The sequence below is a fragment of the Camelina sativa genome, chromosome 8, assembly GCF_030686135.1.
Source record: "Camelina sativa cultivar CO46 ecotype springtype chromosome 8, ASM3068613v1".
NCBI lineage: Eukaryota > Viridiplantae > Streptophyta > Magnoliopsida > Brassicales > Brassicaceae > Camelina > Camelina sativa.
The window spans coordinates 4626860-4647887 of record NC_141887.1 but is presented as its reverse complement, the minus strand read 5'-3'; the positions used below and the strand labels follow the sequence as shown (position 1 = coordinate 4647887).

Genomic DNA, 21028 nt, shown 5'->3' with positions numbered 1-21028 from the left:
ATATATGAGTCTATTTTGTGAAACAAATAAATTATCATATTATTTATTATAATTAAAAGATAGTTTTATTTTCGGATATACCATAAGTTGAATTTTTAAAAACAAATATAAATGATTCAATCTATAAAATATTCAATTTTTATTAATATTATTCTTTAAAAATAATATCTATTGAATTAAAAAATTTACTGAGTAACAGGTCAAAATTTGAATATTTAAATTCAATTTCATATTTTTTTGTTAAATTTTATAATTTTATATAATATAAGAAACTTTAAATAATTTATTTTGAAATATTTTTAAAATATTGAAACTTGATATTAAAGTTAGAAACTATAAACACTCTAAATTGATTTGTTATAGCAATGCCAATAATATGAAAGAATTTCAAAAAACCAAGTATATTAAAACAAAAAGTATAACAATATATTAAATTACTCATAATATAATAACTCGCTTTTTAAAAACTAAATTCACAAAATTATGTCTTATAATGATATTCAAGTCATGAGTTAGAATATACATTGTTGAAATAACTTCACGTACATAAACTAATACAACATATTAAAATTTTATTTTAAAATAGAAAATATACAAAATTTTGTATAAAATAAAATTTAACAGTGTTATAGCACGTGTACTTATCTAGAATCATTAACAATATAAAACTTATAAAATAAGTATCTTTTTCAAGTTATCATATTTGGCATATGATTTTATTGCATAATATTTTATCCAAAAAACTTTTAAAAACAATCACATAAATATATTTTATAAAAAAATTACAATGTAAATAAAATGAATTTCAATCCGTGCTCTAGCACGGGTGTTAATCTAGTATTGAGTTATGCATGTATCATGAACTTGTAGGCGGAACAAATAAGCATAACTATATAATTATTTATTTTTGGCAAACTATGTAACTAGTTAATTATAACTTTGTATTGATTTTTCAATGAATTTTTGTTTAGTTATATTCTCTTAGACAGTTTAAAGTTAATTAATCTATTTGTGATGCATTACTAAACATTTTCATCGTAATATTTGCACACCAACCATCAATATTATACGTTAACTTTGTTATATTCTCTTATAGTGGTGACCCACGTGAGGGTACTTTCTTCGATCGGAAAATAAAAAGAAAAAAAACAAAAAAAACTCGACGTGGTCAATGGCCAATCAAATCTCAAAGTCTGACCTTAGAGGCTTTTGGTTGGTCTTTGAAGCCATAGAAAATGGAATATTTTAATTTTTATATTAACAAGCGTGCATGTAACTATTAAATTTTTGAATTCGATAAACATTGTTACTAAAAAATTGAACGACATTATACATCATCATTTTTATCGTTAGAGGTTAACCCAATATGATATCTTAATTTATTCATTCACTAAACGTCAAATCAATATAAGTTTTGTCCAACCCACTAATTTGAATTCATCATATATGATATAAGCTATGTTTGTCTAATGATAAGAACTCTCGTACAAGCAATTTTTTATATGTTTTGTTTCTCTTTTCATCAGAATTGTATCAGCTTGTTTAAGTTTTGAACTGTAGTAATCCTTTCTAGGTATTCAATGTTGGGTTGGTTTTATCTATGTTTGTTTCCTTGGTGTAGAAAATATATGAAGTGAATTGCAAACGAATCTTGTACTATTTGATTCATTTTTTCGCATGGTCACATTCAGTTTCCTAACAAAACACATATCTTTATACGTTTAAATAACCTTTAGAATATAAAGTGTTCATTAATTTTTATGATTCTCGGCCTTTTTTATTTACGATTATTACTTGTTAAGTTGTTATCATCGGATAGGAAAAAATCAGTACTTAATTAAGATCAATAAGTTTCAATCAAATCTAGTGGAATATTTTTCAATTCTGTAGAGCTTTTAGGTTTGAAAGGCTATTGATGTGATTTTTCATCATACGTTTGTACATGTTTTGGTTTTGGTTATACCTAAACAGTAAACACCCATACCAATGAACTATATATATATATGTTTAAACATTTCAATTAATAAAAGTTAGTGGCAATTAACAAAATGAAATGGGTGTTTGGGAATAAGCCAAATAAGAAAAAGCTAAAAACCGAAAGCCAAAAATTATAAAAGAGCTTCCAGACCTTAATTTATTCGAGTCAGAAATCGCATCATAACCAATATAGTTTTAGTTGATTCCACTAACTTTGAAATCAGATTTCTATATTTGTATGATAATAAGGTCCAATCAAACATGCTAGGGTATTTGAGATTTCTGATATTGAGCATTTATTTTTCTCAAAACTTAGAAAATGTTATAACAAAAAAAATATCTTAATTAATTCACTTCCAAAAACTAGCTCAAGAGAGATGGTTGTCACACACTATATATATTGCCCAAGGAATATTAATTCTTCAGATGTGGGATAATTTTAACACACCTCCCCTCACGCTGACATTTGAAGCGTGAAGTTTGTGGGACTGGACATCCACGGGTGGTAGACCATAATCGAGAAATTTGAACTTAGGTTCTGATACTATATTAGTAATGGGTCTAACTCACTCCCAAAAAGCTTGCTCGAGAGATGAAGGTTGCCACACACTATATGTATTGCTCAAGGAATATTAATTTTAATTCTAACAAAAAACTTAATTAGAAAATGGTTTGGAATTTTACATATTTTTTTGAAACTTGTTGCTGGTTTTCAACAAGCGATAAATTCGTTGTCGTAGTTACTACTAAGTTCAGACGTCTTCAAAACAGGCACCATCAGAGTTGTTTGGGCGATAGAAACAAAATTAAATAACTTTTGTTATTTCTTAGTTATACTACTAATTAGTGACAGAACCAATCACACTCAATGATTCTTTAGTGAAGCTGTAGTGATATAAGTATGTATCATTTTGAGACACGTGTTATGAAGCAAGTGTATGTAAAAATATATAGTACATAAAACAAAACGAACAGCATGTCACTGTAACATTCCAGCCACTATAAATTCTTCGAAGCCCCGATCTTTCTTCATCAACAACATATGCTCGTTGAGAGCAAATATAGTTTCAGTGTATCTCTCTATATCATGCATATGTAACTATCACTTATTCACATACACCTGATGAGCTAGAATCTTTAACTTGCCTTCTACTCACATTTATTTTCAAGATTTCCTAATTAACAAGATAAGTAGAAGATTCTTGTTACATTTTTTCTTATAGAAAATTTATAACGATTGACAGGGAAGAGACAGTGCTCCGGGGAACAAGCCACTTCAAGGTTAGTAATATGCGGGAACGGTGTCTCTACTTTGACCCCAAACGAATCTATTGCATGTTATTATGCCTTTGTTATATTATGCTTCTAATTAGATCTGTCTTTAAAATATTAATTATATAATTTGTCCAGCAGGGGAAGGTTTTATAAGAATGAATCCATGCATGACGGCTCTAAGACAAGTGATTCATCAACCATTGTTAAACTTCCAAGGAAACATGGTCGACGGTCCGTTTTTCCGGCGAAAAGACAAGGTCGTTTTCGTCATGGGAGCCACCGGAACTGGAAAATCCCGTCTCGCCATCGACTTGGCCACTCGTTTTCCGGCGGAGATCGTGAACTCCGACAAGATCCAAGTCTACAAAGGTCTCGACATAGTCACCAACAAAGTCACTCCAGAGGAAAGCCTCGGTGTACCTCACCACCTTCTCGGCACCGTCCACGACACTTACGAAGATTTCACGGCGGAGGATTTCCAAAGGGAAGCGATCAGGGCCGTTGAGTCAATTGTCCAGAGAGACCGTGTCCCCATCATAGCCGGTGGTTCAAATTCTTACATCGAGGCTTTGGTCAACAATTGCGTTGACTTCCGGTTAAGGTACAATTGTTGTTTCTTGTGGGTTGACGTCTCTAGACCGGTTTTACACTCGTTTGTCTCGGAGCGAGTTGATAAGATGGTTGAGATGGGACTAGTCGACGAGGTTCGCCGCATCTTTGATCCATCTTCGTCGGATTACTCTGCCGGGATCCGCCGTGCCATCGGAGTTCCGGAGCTAGACGAATTTCTCCGGTCGGAGATGCGGAACTATCCGGCGGAGACGACGGAGAGACTTCTTGAAACAGCGATCAAGAATATTAAAGAGAACACTTGTTTGCTTGCGTGCCGTCAGTTACAGAAGATTCAGAGGCTTTACAAGCAGTGGAAATGGAACATGCACCGCGTCGACGCAACGGAGGTGTTTCTCCGGCGAGGAGAAGAAGCCGACGAGGCTTGGGAGAACGCTGTGGCTCGCCCGAGCGCACTCGCCGTCGACAGGTTCTTAAATTACAACGACGACCTCCATTTGGACGGCACCGATATTCTCCTACCGGAGATCTCCGCTGTCCCGCCGCTCCCAGCCGCCGTAGCAGCGATTTCACGGTGAGAAAAAAACGGATGGACAATATATATAATGACAAAAAAAAGGAAGTTTAAACCACAATAAATGACACGTGGCGAGACTGGTCGGAAAGAGGATATAACCATGATAATGCCACGTGGCGAGATGGGTCGTCGCTGTCTCGAAGAAGATGAGATGACGTTTTCATTACAAAGTATGTTGTTACTAAAAAAAAGTGTGTTACGGTTTAACGGAGAAAAAAAAGAACCAGTTTTGAGGGGAACTGAAGCGGACGCGCGGGGCGGACGCAGACAGTTGTTCCTTTGTTCTTTTTTTTTTTTTTTTTCTTTTTCTTTCCGGTATAGTGTACTTTAGGGGTAGGATCTGGTCCCGAATAGTGTACGGTTTATACGGTGGATTAGGCTAGGTTTAAGACAAAAAGAGTTCGTTGGTCAACGGCTCAACGCGGTTTGGCTCCAAAAAAGACTAAAAGAATAAAGGGATCCAACGGACTAAAAAAGGAGTTTTGTTTGGAAACATAGACCCCACTTTTGACGGCGTGTTGCCGTCCGATACGTGTGTGTTGGGTCCTCCAGTTGTGACGTGATGCGGTTATAAATAATTCAATCAAACGGCTCTCAAGTGATTATTTATGATTTGTGTCTCTGTCCATTACCGTTTTTTTTTAAAATTTTTTTTTCGCTGGTTTTGGTTTGCTGCTAGTTAAACAATTCATGTTTCATGGATAAGCTTTTTTTAGCCTTTAAAAAGACGAATGGAGGAATTTTAATTACGATCAATTAACACATTGGATAGAAAATTACATCTGTCTATTTGTCCATAAGAAAACATTGTACACTACTAAAAGTACTAACAAAAAAAAAAAAAAAAGGAATGAGAGATTCTTGTGTGAGTTGATGCCCACTACCCACCGCCACACCTTCTCTCCATCTCTTACCCCAAAATATGAAAAATTGCTTGCCCTTTTTTCTAACAAATTGACATGACTTTCTTTTCTAAATTTAATCCTTACATTTATAACTAGATATTCATATGTATGAAAACAAAATCTTATTTGTATGTTCTTTTTTTTTTAATTAATATCTATACATATATTTTTAAAACAGATTTTTTTTATTACATCCTTTTGGTATTTAAACATAATTAATGTATTTATATTTGTTGAATGCGTGAAGGTGTACTAAAAAAAAAACATGTGTATATTTATCTGTGCTTCTAAATAAAATCCGAAATAATTTCTGATAACACTTTATTTTGGGGCTTTAATCCTCCCTCTCAAGATCATACTGGTGGGAAGAAAGCTCAGGACCTCCTTTTAGATGACTTCTTCCAAATATCATTATATCACTTTCTATTTGATTGTTTTTTTTTCCTTCTCCCAACTTGGTTTATTAATCTGTTGCTTACCCTATTTTAGAAATGTGAAAAAATTAGCTGAATGTAGGTAACTTAGTGATATTTTTAAAACCATGACTGTTTAGCAGTTGCATGCATATTATTTTTGGTATATGTATATACAAATATAATCATACTAGAACATGTAAATTGTTAATTTTGTTAGCGATAGATATTGTCTACCAATACGCGTTGGTGCCAATAGACAAATGATTTGTGTTTTTTTTTCATAACTAAATATAGATAACATTTGTTGAGGTATAAATATTGAAGAAAAAATTAATAATTGGACCAAAATGTGGGATTGGATGTCAAAAACTATTCCCATTAGCCAAGTTGCATTAAGAGTTTTGAATGCCTCAATTATTAGCTTTCTCTAACACGTTAGTCGTTAGATGTATTCGATAGAGCCACAAGCTGTTTTTCATAACATATACTAATATATATATTTTTTTCTTTTCCAACATTTCAATTATTACTTGATTTATCTTATAGCTTTAGTATCAATGCGTGTCGTCAAAGAAAACAACTCGATATCAATGGGCATTCTTGAATTATTCACATTATTCCATGTTTTAATTCTGAATTTGTTTTATTAGTGATTTGACTAACTCAGTTTCATTTAGGTCCAAGTAAAGTATGTTCCACTTCTACGTACCTTCAAATCAGTCATTAATAAAGCTATACTTTTATACTATATGAATTATTTAAGGAAGAGTAATTTACACGAAGAAACTGTTATTTGGAAAGGTGCATGCATTAATCAGTTAAGTCTCATCATCTTTGAAATTTGAGGACAAAGTTATGGGCAATGATTAATTAATGATTAACTATGTTTATATGACAAGTTGTTAATCTTTATTCTCGTGTGGTATTGGTGGAATTATGCAGTTATAGTGTAGTTATGAAAACTATCGCGAATTAGGGGAGCTAATATAGCAAGTACGAATCTTAATTTTCGAAAAGATTATATCCTTTTTTGTCGAGATGAAGATTGGTATATGGATGCGTACGTTTACTTTAAACTTACAACTATACGCACTCGATTAGTTTTTGTTTGTTTTGGAGTCTTTTGATTTTGACATATACCTCTATAAATTAATACTCTATAATTTAATAAATTTTGTTGGTTTCAACTCAGACTAGTATAAAAATTAAATTTTTTTAATAAAATAATAATTTTATAAAAATCACCATGTAATATATGGTTCCAACAAATAGAATAAATTAATACTGATTAACAATATAAATTTAAACATATAATTATATATATATATGTGTTGATATAATATATGCTTTTTTATTCAAGCTTGTCTCTATAAAATAATTGTTGTGTTGTATTTTCAAACTATGATAATATAAAATACTCTATAATATGTCATACAAAAGCATTTTTAAAAAATTTTCAGTATCTTGATATGTATAATTTTCATTTTGATAGTTTTATAAACTATTAAAATATGGTAATTGATATTATTATCCATAAATTTCAATTTCAATTTAAGTATGTCATATGTATAAGTAAATTTGTCTATAGTATTTATAATTTATTGTCAATAATATTTTCTAACAGTTACAAATTCAATTTCAAAACCGGAAAATTTATAAGATCCGAAAGCCTAAACTTATTTGAAGAAATTGTCTTAATTTCTATTTTTTAAGAATTTAAACAATTAAATATATATCTATATTAGAAAATAATAAATGTTAATTTATACATAAATTAATATCACTTCAAATTATCAAGTGTCATGGTCCAAACATTATTAATTTATAGAGATTTTAGTATTTTACTGTACACTAATTAGTTATACTAAAAAAAAGAATTTTATACTAAAATACACTAAATTGTTAATAAAGTAATAGCATACAGTATACACTACAACTCTGTTCTCACTTTAAATGGGCCGAGATATTAGGCCCACGTTTTCCAGTTAAGGCCTAATGTGAGATATATATCAGAACAAGTTCGTCGTTTCCTCCTCTTAGGTTTGTCGCCGGCGACTAACCCGACGGGGAGATGGCACTGTCTCAGTCGATTTCATTCCCGGCTTTACACAAACACCAATTCATCGGAACATCTCAAAATCGGAGAATATTCTTTCTACCAACGGCCGAAACTCCCAGATATCGTTTGGTTTCTTCATTTCATACGGCGCGAAGCAAACCCTGTTCTCCTCTACGAACCATCAGCTGCGTCACCGGAGCTAATTCGGACGATGGAATTAGAGAAGCATCTTCTACCTCTACTTCGATTTTCGTCAAGGGTATGTCTGATTTGATTCTCCCATTTTTGATTTGTGAGCCTATATAGTCCTAGGGTTTAATACGAAAATAATGTACAGGGCTTCCAGATTCAGTTAGCGAAGGTCGTTTAAAGAGAGTATTCTCGGAGTTTGGACATGTTAGCAACGGTGAGTCCCTCTTTGTCTCTGTTTCTTATGTATGTTTTATGTTTTCAGCTTCGGATATGTATGATTTGAGTTAGGGGGAGGTTTATTAAGTCGGTCATTTTTGATTGAATTGTAACTGTGGTTTTCTTGGTGTTCTTGTAAAACATATGTTAGGGTTGATTAGAGTAAAGCATTAAGAGGATCAATCATTAGGTTAGTTTTGGTGTTCTTGTAAAACATATGTTAGGGTTGATTAGAGTAAAACATTTAGAGGATCAACCAGTGAAATCTTGTTATTGTTTACCGTGTGACACTATATATTTTTTTTTTGTGGCAGTGAAAATCATCGTAAATGAAAGGACTCGGCAGTCTTTAGGATATGGATATGTTTGGTTCAACAGAAAAGAGGATGCACAGTTGGCTGTGGAAGCTATGAACGGAAAGGTAATATATAAAAAAGCTTCTTTGAAATTCAATTTATTCTCTGTAGTTTGAATTTCAAGCTTTGGTGGCTCTTCAAGATCTTTTGACAAAAGCTTGTTAGCTTGATCCCGAGACTCAAAAGCTCTCGAAGGTGTCCACCAAAACTCACCCGAGAGACGAGAGTAGCCTCGTGTTCTTGATTCCGGATTGGTTTTGATACTTTTTTTTTTTTTTTTTTTGGGATTAGTTCTTTGATGGCAGGTTCATTCTTGTTAAATTTGGTCAGCCTGGATTGTCCGGTCGCCGGAAACCACATTCCGATTTCCTTTTTGTCAATAAACGATCTTAACAATTGCAGTTTATGATGGAAATGTAATATATATCGTAGGTCTCGTAATTATCAACTTATCAAGTATCAATCACATTGAATTCAAAGTTCTCACTTGTGCCATTTGTATCATTGTATGGCTTTTCTTTTTTCTTCTTCTTCTTCTATACAGAAATTTCATTTAAAGGAAACAAACAAAAGACATTAAATATTCTACAAAGGAAACAAACAAAATACATTAAACCGCTGATAAAGAAGACTTTGTGAGTTATGACCTCGACTGTCTTTATTATGAACATCTAAACAATTCATCCGTGACTAGTAGTAATAATAAGACTCAAATTTGACAAATTCCAAAAACCACTGATCTAAACAAGCATCTACATTTTAACATAATTTTTTTTGGAATTTCGTAGAGAAACATAACAACAGATTCGTTTGTAAAAAGAATTCGTACTACATTTTCTCTATCGGTCGACCTGTGTCGGCAAAAACTTTATTCTCGTTTTATCATTTAAAATAGTTTTCCAGTATGTTGTTTCTCTCTATCTAATTTTTGTATAATTTGCTTCTCTCGTGGCTTATTTTTTTTTCTAATATTTATTTATTAGTATTTTACAAAGAATTCTCAAAAATACTTTTTTTGTCCCACAAATGTTTTGTAAATTTGAAAAAAAAAAATATATTTAAATTCAATAATCATTATTTTTAAAAGCTTCCAAACATCAGGACTAAAATTTATGGTCCCAAACCCCAAACCTATACATACACAAAAACATTTTATGTAAATAAAAAAACCGGCCATCGTCGTCGTCGTCCTCCTAACATGCTCCATCTCCTCCTCGTTTCCTCCTCCTCCGCCACCACCATGCCACCTTCCTCCTCCGCCTCATCTAGATCCGCCGCTAAACACAGCTCCTCCTCCTCCTCCTCTTCTCTCAACCTCTGCAAACATTCACCGTCGGCGACTCTCGACCTCTTAATCCTAATCCTCGTCCTCTTCTCCGGCACATTCCTCCTCTCCTCTTACTTGTCTTACATAATCCACTCCTTATCTCTCCTCTCCTCTCATTTCCCTTCAATCGCTCTCTCTTTCTCCTCTCTCCTCCCTCCTCTCATCTTCTTCTCCTCCGATCATCGTCACGATTCCGACGACGAAGACGATCATCATCTCTCCGGAATAGCCACTCATCCGGCTTCGTTCTTCTTCGCGTTCGCTGTCTTCTTCGCGGCGTCGATTGCGTTTCTAGACCTGTGTTGCGGATCAAGATCGAGGAAATGCCGTAACCCTAAGTGTAAAGGGTTGAAGAAAGCTATGGAGTTTGATTTGCAGTTACAGACAGAGGAATGTGTTAAGTCCGGTTCGGTTAAGGAGATTGATCGGTTGCCTTGGAAAGGAGGTAGTGAGAGCAATCCTGATTACGAGTGTTTGAGAGCTGAGCTTAGGAAGATGGCTCCTCTTAATGGTAGAGCTGTTTTGATTTTTCGATCAAAGTGTGGTTGCTCTGTTGCTAAGCTTGAAGGTTGGGGACCTAAGCGAGCTCGGCGTCTTAAAAAGTATGTGCCTTTCTAACTCATAAGTTGTTGTTCTTTTGTATAAACTTAAGTCTTGAATTGGTTTGTGAATTTGGGCTACATTGGTTAGTTGGTACTGGGTGGCTAGTGAATTTATAGGTTTATGCAATTCCTGTTAGTTCTGTTCCTGCAAAGGTTTTGGTGCCATTGATCAGTTCGAGACCAGTTATATTTATAGGTTTATGTAATCCTCATTGGCTACGGATTTTAGAACAAACCCTTAAGGCTTTGATACTCCTTGGTATGGTGCTTATTCCAGTTGTTATGGTGAACGGAATTGTCAATATATGGATAGATGAGTAGTTTTGTGGTTATGCTCTTTCAAAGATATGCTGTGATCTTTTTAGCAGATTGAATCTTCTTTTTTTGAGAGATAAAATAGAAGAAACAAGTGAACATGACTCTCTAGTTGTTTGACGTAGTGTTTGTCTGGTATGAAAGAGTTAGCGCACATGCAGCCATAATCATGGAACATGTGCTCTGTGAATCATGTACGAGATGTGATTTGAAATCTCCCCAATTTCACTTTTAAGTAGTTGTGTAAAAGTTCATCATCTTCAGTTTGAAAAACTAATGTAGCTAAACTGTAACGAGATGCTAAAAAAATTCAAGCTATATGATCAGTTTTAGAGCATGAAGTAATGGGTGAGTCAAAATTGCGAATAAAGCGGGAAATGTTAATTCTAAATTTGCCATGAACATGTCCCTTGTCTGTTGAGAAGTGGTTCCACTAGCTAGGCAGCTTACATTTACAATATGGATAGCTTCTGTCTAGCTTTTTGCCTACCATAGAGGAAACACTCCATTTGTTTTTGTAATCATCTGTCTAGCTCTTTGCTTTCCTGTTTTCTTGGTGATTCCTGAATTCATCATAATAGCTCCTAGTGATTCTTGATTATAGACAAAAGCATTTAATTAAGGATTCCATTTTGGTTTTCAGTCTTCCGCTGTGTCTCTTACTTTGTTTGCACGTATTCTTTGCAGATCGCCGGCAAAATTAGCTGTAAAGGGATGTGTAGACAATCACTGATCCGGAACCTCTCCAGTTTTATACTTACAGATTGTCACATTAAAAATTAGGAGGCAAATATAAATTATTTCCCCATTTCCTATAGAGAAATCCATGAAACTAAAACATGTCTTATTGATCTTGAACACTTCCTCTGTGGAACTTTATACTCAGAAAATTCCAATGCCACAATGATCAAATCAAATGTATTTTTCGTTGTATTTATAGTCTTTTATATTCACATAAAAAAATATATATATATTCTTTTGTTCCTGATCAAACCACAAGCTATATAAACTCTGTGAGCTTTGACGAGAGAGCTTTTTAATATGAAAACTGGAGCTTTAAAGGTTTAGTTTTGTTGCTCTCATGGTCTCTTATGTTCAAATCGATTCAAATTCTCCGGTCTCATCGATGTTGGGTCTTGTCTCCTCAGCAGGCGAGATGTTTCTCTGCTCCGAGTCTGACCCAGTTCGATTTCTCCGGAGAGAGTCCCAATAGTGAACGGGCACTCGTCTCGGCTCTTGGATCATGCGCTTCCAGTAACGACATCTCTTCTGGCCGACAAATCCATGGCCGTGTCTTGAAATCAGGACTTGATTCCAATGGATTCATCTGCAATAGCGTTCTTAACATGTACGCTAAATGCCGTCTCTTGGTTGATGCGGAATCTGTTTTCCGAACTCACGCGAAGCTTGATTCTGCTTCGTTTAATATTATGGTTGATGGGTATGTTAGGTCTCGTCGACTTGTGGACGCGCTTAAGTTGTTCGACGTAATGCCTGAGAGAAGCTGTGTCTCGTATACTACTTTGATAAAGGGTTACGCTCAAAACGATCGGTGGAGTGAAGCTATGGAGCTTTTCAGAGAGATGAGACATTTGGGTATTATGCTAAATGAAGTGACTTTGGCCACTGTTATATCTGCTTGTTCACATTTGGGTGGGATTTGGGATTGTAGGATGTTGCAGAGTTTAGCTATGAAGCTGAAGCTTGTGGATCGGGTCTTTGTCTCGACGAATTTGCTGCTTATGTATTGTGTTTGCTCATGTTTGAAGGATGCACGGAAGCTGTTTGATGAAATGCCTGAGAGGAATTTAGTAACCCGGAACGTGATGTTAAATGGGTACTCGAAAGCTGGACTGATCGAACAGGCTAAGGAGTTGTTTGATCAGATTACTGAGAAAGATATTGTCTCGTGGGGAACTATGATTGATGGGTGTCTCCGAAAGAATCAGCTTGATGAAGCTCTTGTTTTCTACAACGAGATGCTGCGCTGTGGAATGAAGCCTAGTGAAGTTATGATGGTGGACCTTCTCTCTGCTTCGGCTAGATCATCGGTCAGTTCCATTGGTTCGCAACTTCATGGTAACATCGTGAAAACGGGTTTTGATAGTTATGATTTTATACAAGCAACGATCATACATTTCTACGCTGTCTCTAATGACATGAAACTCGCTCTTCAGCAGTTTGAAGCGAGCGTTAAGGATCACATTGCTTCGAGAAACGCTTTGATTGCAGGATTTGTGAAGAATGGAATGGTTGAGCAGGCAAGAGAAGTATTTAATCAGACTCGTGATAAAGACATCTTTTCATGGAATGCTATGGTATCGGGTTACGCGCAGAGTCTTTCGCCTCAGTTAGCTCTTCATCTCTTTAGCGAAATGATCAATAGTAGCAAAGTGAAACCAGATGCAATCACAATGGTGAGTGTTTTCTCTGCTATTTCATCTCTAGGTGCATTGGAAGAAGGGATAAGAGCACACGAGTATCTAAGCCGTAGCTCAATTCCTCCCGACAACAATCTAACCGCTGCTATCATCGACATGTACGCTAAATGCGGTAGCATCGAAACGGCTCTAAACGTTTTCCGCCAAACAAAGAACATTTCTTCGTCAGTCTCTCCCTGGAACGCAATCATTTGCGGGTCTGCGACACATGGTCATGCAAAGCTAGCTCTTGATTTCTACTCTGACCTCCAATCTCTCCCAATCAAACCGAACAGCATCACATTTGTTGGTGTCTTGAGCGCATGCTGCCATGCAGGCCAAGTGGAGTTAGGCAAAACGTATTTCGAAAGCATGAAGAGGGATCACGGGATCGAGCCAGACATAAAGCATTACGGATGTATGGTTGATTTATTGGGGAAAGCTGGGAGATTAGAGGAAGCAAAAGAAATGATCAAGAAGATGCCTGTAAAGGCGGATGTGATGATCTGGGGGATGTTATTATCGGCTTCACGGACTCACGGGAACGTCGAGATCGCCGAGCTTGCGGCTACTGAGCTAGCGGCGATGGATCCAGCTCACGGAGGATGCAAAGTTATGCTTTCGAACGTTTATGCAGACGCAGGGAGATGGGATGATGTAGCTTCGGTCAGAGAAGAGATGCGGACGAAAGATGTTGAGTGGTCACGTGCCTTCAGTGGTGTTGTGTGAATTGTTCCGGCCTAGTAGAGTTCTAACAAAGCTGAGTTGGTTATTTATGTTTCAAACGAAAGTGCTTTGTATTTTAAAAGCTGTTTGACCATTCCTGAAAAGATCTCCACTTTGGTAATTTTGTTTAGACTTCCAATGGGTCTTCTCCATCAAATATTCGAGGGTATTATGAACAAAAGGAATAGGGTTTAAGTTACAATCTTTTCATTCTCTTATTTTTTTCAACACTCTTCTCAATCTCATGATGGATATTTGTCAGTTATCATTAGGCCTGCGATAATTACATGAACCGAGAATTCCGAACCGAACCGAACCGAAATTCTCGGTTTTCAGGTTGGCTTCAGTGAAGAGAGCTGAACCGATCGGCAGCTTCATAAATTAAGTTCGGTTATCGTTTCGGTTCGGTTCGGTTCATCATATCCGAACGGTTAACCGAAAGATATGAATCACTTCACCATCTTTCTCAGCCGACATCGTCGTCTTCACCATCATCATTCTCATGATCTGTTTTCCACGATTGTGGTCGAGCCGCCGACATCTCTGCATTTTTAACCTAGTTTTAATATGTACAGAAAAAAGAAAATACATATATGTGTATGTATATAATATAAAAACCTTAAAAAGGAGAAAAAGCCCAAGGAAAGTGGCCCACTTAATTTCTACTGATTTAATTAGGAGAAAAAACAATATTTGGGCTACATGAAACAAATGCCCAGTTTATTTCAAACCCATTTAGAATACAAACGCTAAAAGCACATAAAGTATCCCATTCTCTTTGCTTTTCTATTCGGCGCCCCTCTTCTTCATTCCTACTCCTCTTATCTGTTCCTTTTCTAAGTTTTCTTCTTTTTTTCTCATATCTTCTCTTTAGATTATAATTCTTCTTCTACTTGATTATTCTATGTTCCGCAGAGCAGAATGGCTCACGAATCGTGACTTTATCTGCTTATTTTTCATGGCCATGGAATACAACGATTTTCACTATCGAAAAAAAAAAACGATTTTCATCAAAACTCAAAGATTTTCGGTTAGTTTCGGTTAAACCGAAATTAACCGAAACCGAACCGACTCGAACCGTAATCTTGTTCGGTTATTTTTGGTAAAGTTTTCAATTTCCGATTAAACCGAAAAACCGAACCGAATTGATCCGAACAAACCAAAGTCGCGGGCCTAGTTATCATATAAGTTTTCTTCAATATATTTCTTATCTCCAATGTAATTAAAAAAAACGAAAACAAAATTTTCAATTCAATTTATCAACAAAATATTATTATTATTATTTTTTTTTAAAGAGATTTTGAGAGTATAATAACAGCTATATTGTATATTCAGGTATTTAATGAAGGTGTCTATTTTTCTTATTTTAGTTTGATTCCGCAATATTTAAGAAGTTCATAAGCAAATTATTTTGATATTTAAATTTCCAAGTACCTCAATTTCATTAATTAATTAACAAAAAATCTTCAACCATCATTTATATCGTCAATCGAAAACAGAGGAACATTAACTCTTTTTTATTTGGTATGTTAACTTAAAAAAAAAAAAGAGAATTTTACTAGTTCTACCACTTTCAGAACCCATTCTTTTGGAATGTACCACGTTACAAAACCCTTTCAAGAACTACCACACTTCTCTTTAAAAATGACTATTATAACCCTTCCTTTTGTTTCTTTTGTAGAACCATAGAAAAATGTTTTTTTTTTTGTTTTTTTTATAAAGAACAATTCTGACGAATTTTTTTTTGTTTTTTCACTTTTTTTTTTCTATATTTCTTTACCTTTTTTATTACAACTACATTAATTTTTTTTTGGAGATTCGGACAAGTTTACATTATATATAATTGTAGCAAAAAATAAATTTAGTCCATGAATAAAAAATACACAATGTTGAAATTTTTGATAGACAACATTGAAATTTTAGATGGACAACTTTGATACTTTTACAAATTAAACAAGTTATATGAGTTATCCCAAGTAAATAAATTGTTGTGAATAATTACTGTAAAGTTATTTATTATTTTCTTAATTTTAACAGAAAATAAATCTTGTCCAAGAATATAGAAATGTACAACAATGAAATAAATTTTGGTGGACAACATTGAAATTTTCGGTGGACAACTTTAATACTTTTACATATGAAACAAGTTATATGAACTTTTTACAAATTGTATTGATGAAACAAGTCATATGGACTCTTTACAAATTGTATTGACGGACAAAAAATTTGAAACAAAAAAACTTATTAAATGTGCTACCAAAATTTGTTATGTAGTTATTTGTTTTTTGTACTTTGGTTATTCTTTCTAATATAGATTCCTTTTGCTTATACACGTGATATTTACAGTCCATTACATGTATGTCAATTTGGTCATTTTCTTTTCCTGCTGTGGTATATTGAAAAATGTATTTTCATTTGTGGTAGAATTAGAAAGTTTGAAAACAAATGTGTTGTTTTAAAAAACGATGGTTAATTGAAACAGATGATAATTTATTTAAATTATGGTTCACATATGTGTCATAAAAAACGTGTCATACATGATACAACACCCCAAAAAAAAACACACTGTAACCATATGAGTGTAATAACTGATTAGTCAAAGACGATCATATCATATTGTCATGTGAGATTAATTATATTTCTGGAAAGGCCACGTGGAGCAGCTTGTGTTATTGAGCAAGAGTGACTCACCAAAAGCCAGAGACGATCTGCTAAGGTCGAACTCGAGCATATAATCTTGAAGCTGATGGGTCCCAACCACCATCAAATCCTTCGGATTCTTTCCGCCGTCAAGGAACGCCAAACATCACCGTCTCCGTCACTTTTACCACCGTATTCGCACCGTAAAAACTCCACTTCGACTCCTCTATCACACCTGGCACCCCAATCTCTATCACCGGCACATTAAACCCCGTCCTCGTGTTCTTTCCTGCAGTGCGTGCGTCGAAGCAGTCTTTAAACGGTGCAATAGCTTGAGCCTTAGATATTCCCATTGTCTGTGAAAAAGTTAAACCCCTAATACAAACATATATTATTTAGTTTTCCTCTAAATCAAAACATAAAGAATCCCCTTTGTTATTTAAAGTAACACATGTATGTAAACGTTTTTCATGTTTACATGCATGTTTTTCTCATCTTAACATCTTTGAAGAAGAAAATAAAAACCTCGAAGATCAAAAGTCAAAACATGAGATTTTATGCAAGACTTAGCTTTATAATTTCTACACACTAATATTATATATATATATATATATATATATATATATGAATAAATAGAAGTTGTATTATGCAAATGTCATAACAATTTAATGACATGAAAATAAATGGAAAAAGATGAGTGGGTGCAGTGTATCTTAATTAGTAGGCTAGTTTAAGTAACATTTAGCATTGATTGGTATGTATTCTATGCAAAAGGAACTCTCCTCAAGTGTTGTTGGCCTTAGTAAGCGGCACTCATTCACGTGGTGGGGTATTATAATCGCAGGTTAATAAGTCAAATTATTTTTCTTTTCAAATTTACGATGTTGAATTCTTTTTTTTATGCCTGTGCTGTGTATCAAAATTTGGTATATATGAAATGAAACTTCCTTCACGCTCACTTTGTAGTTCACACCTTTTTTATTTCATCACTTCATCTTATGGGCATCTTCATCAATGGATGTAAACAAAAGTTGCTTAAAATATATTTTATTATTAATTTTCAAAAAATTTAGTTTAAGAAATTTTAGAATTACACAATCAAAACCCATAATACATAATCAAAAGAAAATAAAGTATATAAACTTCATCAAAATATCTAAGAAAGCAGTAACCTCACGACCTTGTTAAATAATCCATTTCCTCCACTACTCTCATTTACCCTCTACCTCTTCTATAAACTCTTACGTTTTGATATCATCTCATAAAAATCAGAAGCTGTAATAATGGGAACTCATCGAATTATCACTGGTCTCTTCGCCCTTTGTTGTTTTTGCCTACCTCATCTCTTTGAAGCTAAACCATTTGGAGTGTACCAACAACAAGTGTTCGTGGATCAATTGGGCCATGGAAATTTCACGACCATACAAAAAGCTATTGATTCGGTCCCAGAAAACAATAGATATTGGTTCTTCATCAACGTTAACGCCGGCCTTTACAGGTCAATTTTTAATTGAAGTTACATCTATGTCTTGTAGGGAATTAGTTGCATATGTGAAAGTGCTTAGTAATATATATTTTTCTCTATGTCATGTAAAATAAAAGAGAGAAAATAAAGATACCGTATGGAAAACCGTTCATAGTAATTATCGGAGCTGGGAAAAAGATAACGAGGGTTGAATGGGACGACCATGACTCGCTTGAACAAAGCCCTACCTTTGCTACTGACGCCAATAACACCGTCGTTAAAAGCATCACTTTCGTCGTACGGTGATTTTTATTTTATTTTGGCATTTTCTATCTGATGATTCCTTCTTTTTATTAGTTATATAACTGGTTTCTTTGTTTATATTTTTTTTATAAGAATACCTACAACTTCCCAAGCAAAGGGAAAATAAACAATAACCCTAGAGTTGCGGCCGTGGCAGGGTTTATCGGCGGCGATAAGTCGGCTTTTTACTCGGTAGGGTTTGCTGGAATTCAAGACACCTTGTGGGACTCGGGTGGCCGACACTACTTCCACCGATGCACCATCCAAGGCGCGGTTGATTTCATCTTTGGTAGCGGCCAATCTATCTACCAGGTGAACCGTTACATTCTTCACAAAATGATGATATTGGTTTTATGAATTATAATAACATCGTACTAATACCAATTATCTAAATTAATTCTTAAACTTTTGAAGATTTTCCTTTAAAATGCTAAGAATTTTATTAACAGTAGAGAGGTCCGCATATGGTTGTGATGTTCAATCTATGGTCGGCATGTTTTCCTAAGGAAAAAAAATCGAACTGAAAAGCAAAGATATACATATATTTCCGTAACAGCCCTTCGGTTTTCACATTGTAGAAAACAAATCCTATTTTATCCTGGTCTGATTTTAATCAAATGGTTTGTGTTTTGGTGGGTTGTAGAGCTGTGTGATACAAGTGCTAGCTGGGCAGGTACTACAGGGAGCGGGTTACATAACTTCTCAAGGACGGAACAATTCCGAGGACACGAATGGATTCGTATTCATCAACTGCCTCGTTTTTGGAACCGGCACGGCCTTCTTGGGCAGACCCTGGCGGGGTTACTCTCGAGTAATATTTTACAACTCGAACCTGACGGATGTGGTTGTTCCAGAAGGATGGAACTCATCGAACAACTGGAAGCACGAAAACCAGCTAACCTTTGCAGAATATGGATGCTTCGGAAGTGGATCAAATACAGAAAGACGTGTGAAGTGGGTTAAGAAGCTGAGTAAATCTGCCGTCCAAAGTTTCGCTGATCTGAGCTTCATTAATCGTGATGGATGGATTAAAGATTTACCCATAGCCGTGCCTTAGTTATAAGTTTTGAAACATTCGCCTACAGCCTCTTTTTTCCTAGAAACAAAAGTGTCAATTTAAAAATAATACTATTGTAAGTTTACCCCATACTATGTATGTAAACGTGATAATCCAGTACAATTCTAATTTACTTTTAAATAAAACTACTCACACAAACTAAACTTAAGATTTGAAATTAAAAATGAGGTTAAGTAATATGGACTTCTCATTTTATTGTTCATTGAATTGTTTTAGATGTTGTATACTTGCTAAAATGATATTCACGGTCATCCTAAATTCTATATTTTTATTCACTTTTGAGAAAACATGCATATAGCATATATTAGATTTTAATTTGATTTTTACAATTCATCTGTTGTATTATAAATTTATTTTATATGAATTAAAATAAAATGATCTAATTCATTATTTATAAGCTCGCCTCCGGCTTTCATTATCGTTGGCACGGCTCTGGATTTACCCATCCCTGCTTGATCTCTCCTTTGCTTCCTAGATTTTTTTTTTCTTAGAAATTCTTACTGATCGATCATCCCCTTTTTAAAATATATGGTTACATTAGCAAAAAAATTGTACAATTGCTTTACCAAACCAATTTCTAGAAATTCTAGACGCGGATACGAAACAAAACATATTATTTTTACTTGTACTGTTGAGTCTTTCTTTTTATAATTCATAATGGTTAGTAGTTGAAACGAGAAAATGATGAGAAGTGAAGTGAGAAAACCAATGAATAGTATCATTTGGTTAAGAAGTGAGTTTAAGCGCTTAATGTTCCGAATTTAGGCGTCTTAATTAGGTATCACTCAGAGATCACTCACTACAAATTTTAGATGTCAACACTCAACACAAAGCAAACATATTAGAGCATGTGTCAAAATATAATTTAACATCATGAAAATTCAATGTGTTAGAGTTGAGTTATCAATTTTTTAAAATATTCAAACGATTGCGATTTTATTTTTATACTTATTTTTGTTTCTATTTGACTTTTTCAAACAAAGCTGTTTCTATATCGTTAATTGTTGTTTTTTTTTGGGTTATAGTTGTTGTTGATTTAATTTTTTACTAATATTTTTTTATTGAACGTACACAATGTTTTTTAGTTATATATAATAGATGCCTAAAGCTCATTGTGATGCAGCGATCTTCACATTGTCGATACTTTCTCCATCTTTGTCGATACTTTCTCCATCTTTGTCTTACGTCTTGTAGTGTATATGGGGCCATATGTTAATGGGCTTTAAAACTATAATACGTCGACGTCGTGATAAATTAGATTAGGGCTTTGTTTTTACCTTTCTTATTTAAGGTGTCGTGAGACTCTTGTAAAGGGGACAATTGATTAGTGAAAAAACAAGTATTACGAGACGCGAGCTTTGTGTACACAAAGCTTAGAGAGGAGGGCTCTCAACCCAAAGAGCTTGTATTCAAGCCCTGCAAGGAGGATTTGCAAAACCATGTCGCTCCTGATCTCGACCCTATCCTTATTGTTTCTTCGTCAAGTTTCGACATTCTAAGTAAGATCTATTCGTGAATCTAAGTTTTCCCGGAGATTTTGCGTTCTCGTCCATTATTAAACTTCCACTCTTTATCAGTTGGTATCAGAGCCAGGTTCCTGGTGGTTTGA

General features: G+C 34.5%; 4 protein-coding genes and 1 pseudogene across 7 annotated transcripts; all 5 read left to right on the top strand.

The window, feature by feature from the left end:
- The first annotated feature begins 2989 nt into the window (after positions 1 to 2989).
- LOC104706220 (adenylate isopentenyltransferase 5, chloroplastic) lies at positions 2990 to 5008 on the top strand. 2 transcript variants are annotated; one of them, XM_010422388.3, is made up of 2 exons: positions 2990 to 3258; positions 3391 to 5008. In XM_010422388.3, the coding sequence occupies exon 2, from the start codon at positions 3408 to 3410 to the stop codon at positions 4398 to 4400; it is 993 nt and encodes a 330-aa protein (XP_010420690.1). In that variant the 5' UTR covers positions 2990 to 3258; positions 3391 to 3407; the 3' UTR covers positions 4401 to 5008. The 2 variants fall into 2 exon arrangements, with proteins under 2 accessions (XP_010420690.1, XP_010420691.1); XM_010422389.3 differs by having other exon boundaries at positions 3012 to 3258; positions 3388 to 5008.
- A 2695-nt stretch (positions 5009 to 7703) lies between these two features.
- On the top strand, positions 7704 to 9025 carry LOC104706219 (organelle RRM domain-containing protein 2, mitochondrial). Of its 2 annotated transcripts, none has more exons than XM_010422386.3 (4): positions 7704 to 8038; positions 8117 to 8185; positions 8502 to 8608; positions 8835 to 9025. In XM_010422386.3, exons 1-4 carry the CDS (start codon positions 7792 to 7794, stop codon positions 8934 to 8936), a joined length of 525 nt encoding a protein of 174 aa, XP_010420688.2. In that variant the 5' UTR covers positions 7704 to 7791; the 3' UTR covers positions 8937 to 9025. The 2 variants fall into 2 exon arrangements, with proteins under 2 accessions (XP_010420688.2, XP_010420689.2); XM_010422387.3 differs by having other exon boundaries at positions 7737 to 8038; positions 8126 to 8185.
- A 312-nt stretch (positions 9026 to 9337) lies between these two features.
- On the top strand, positions 9338 to 11780 carry LOC104706218 (uncharacterized protein At5g19025-like). Its single transcript, XM_010422385.3, has 2 exons — positions 9338 to 10472; positions 11475 to 11780. Exons 1-2 carry the CDS (start codon positions 9742 to 9744, stop codon positions 11518 to 11520), a joined length of 777 nt encoding a protein of 258 aa, XP_010420687.1. The 5' UTR covers positions 9338 to 9741; the 3' UTR covers positions 11521 to 11780.
- A 65-nt stretch (positions 11781 to 11845) lies between these two features.
- Positions 11846 to 14132, top strand: LOC104706217 (pentatricopeptide repeat-containing protein At5g19020, mitochondrial pseudogene; annotated as a pseudogene). Its single transcript, XR_015564718.1, has one exon. The product of XR_015564718.1 is annotated as a pentatricopeptide repeat-containing protein At5g19020, mitochondrial pseudogene (transcript).
- A 3548-nt stretch (positions 14133 to 17680) lies between these two features.
- On the top strand, positions 17681 to 19464 carry LOC104706216 (putative pectinesterase 29). Its single transcript, XM_010422383.2, has 4 exons — positions 17681 to 18071; positions 18176 to 18335; positions 18435 to 18653; positions 18985 to 19464. The coding sequence occupies exons 1-4, from the start codon at positions 17857 to 17859 to the stop codon at positions 19396 to 19398; spliced, it is 1008 nt and encodes a 335-aa protein (XP_010420685.2). The 5' UTR covers positions 17681 to 17856; the 3' UTR covers positions 19399 to 19464.
- Positions 19465 to 21028: the final 1564 nt, after the last annotated feature.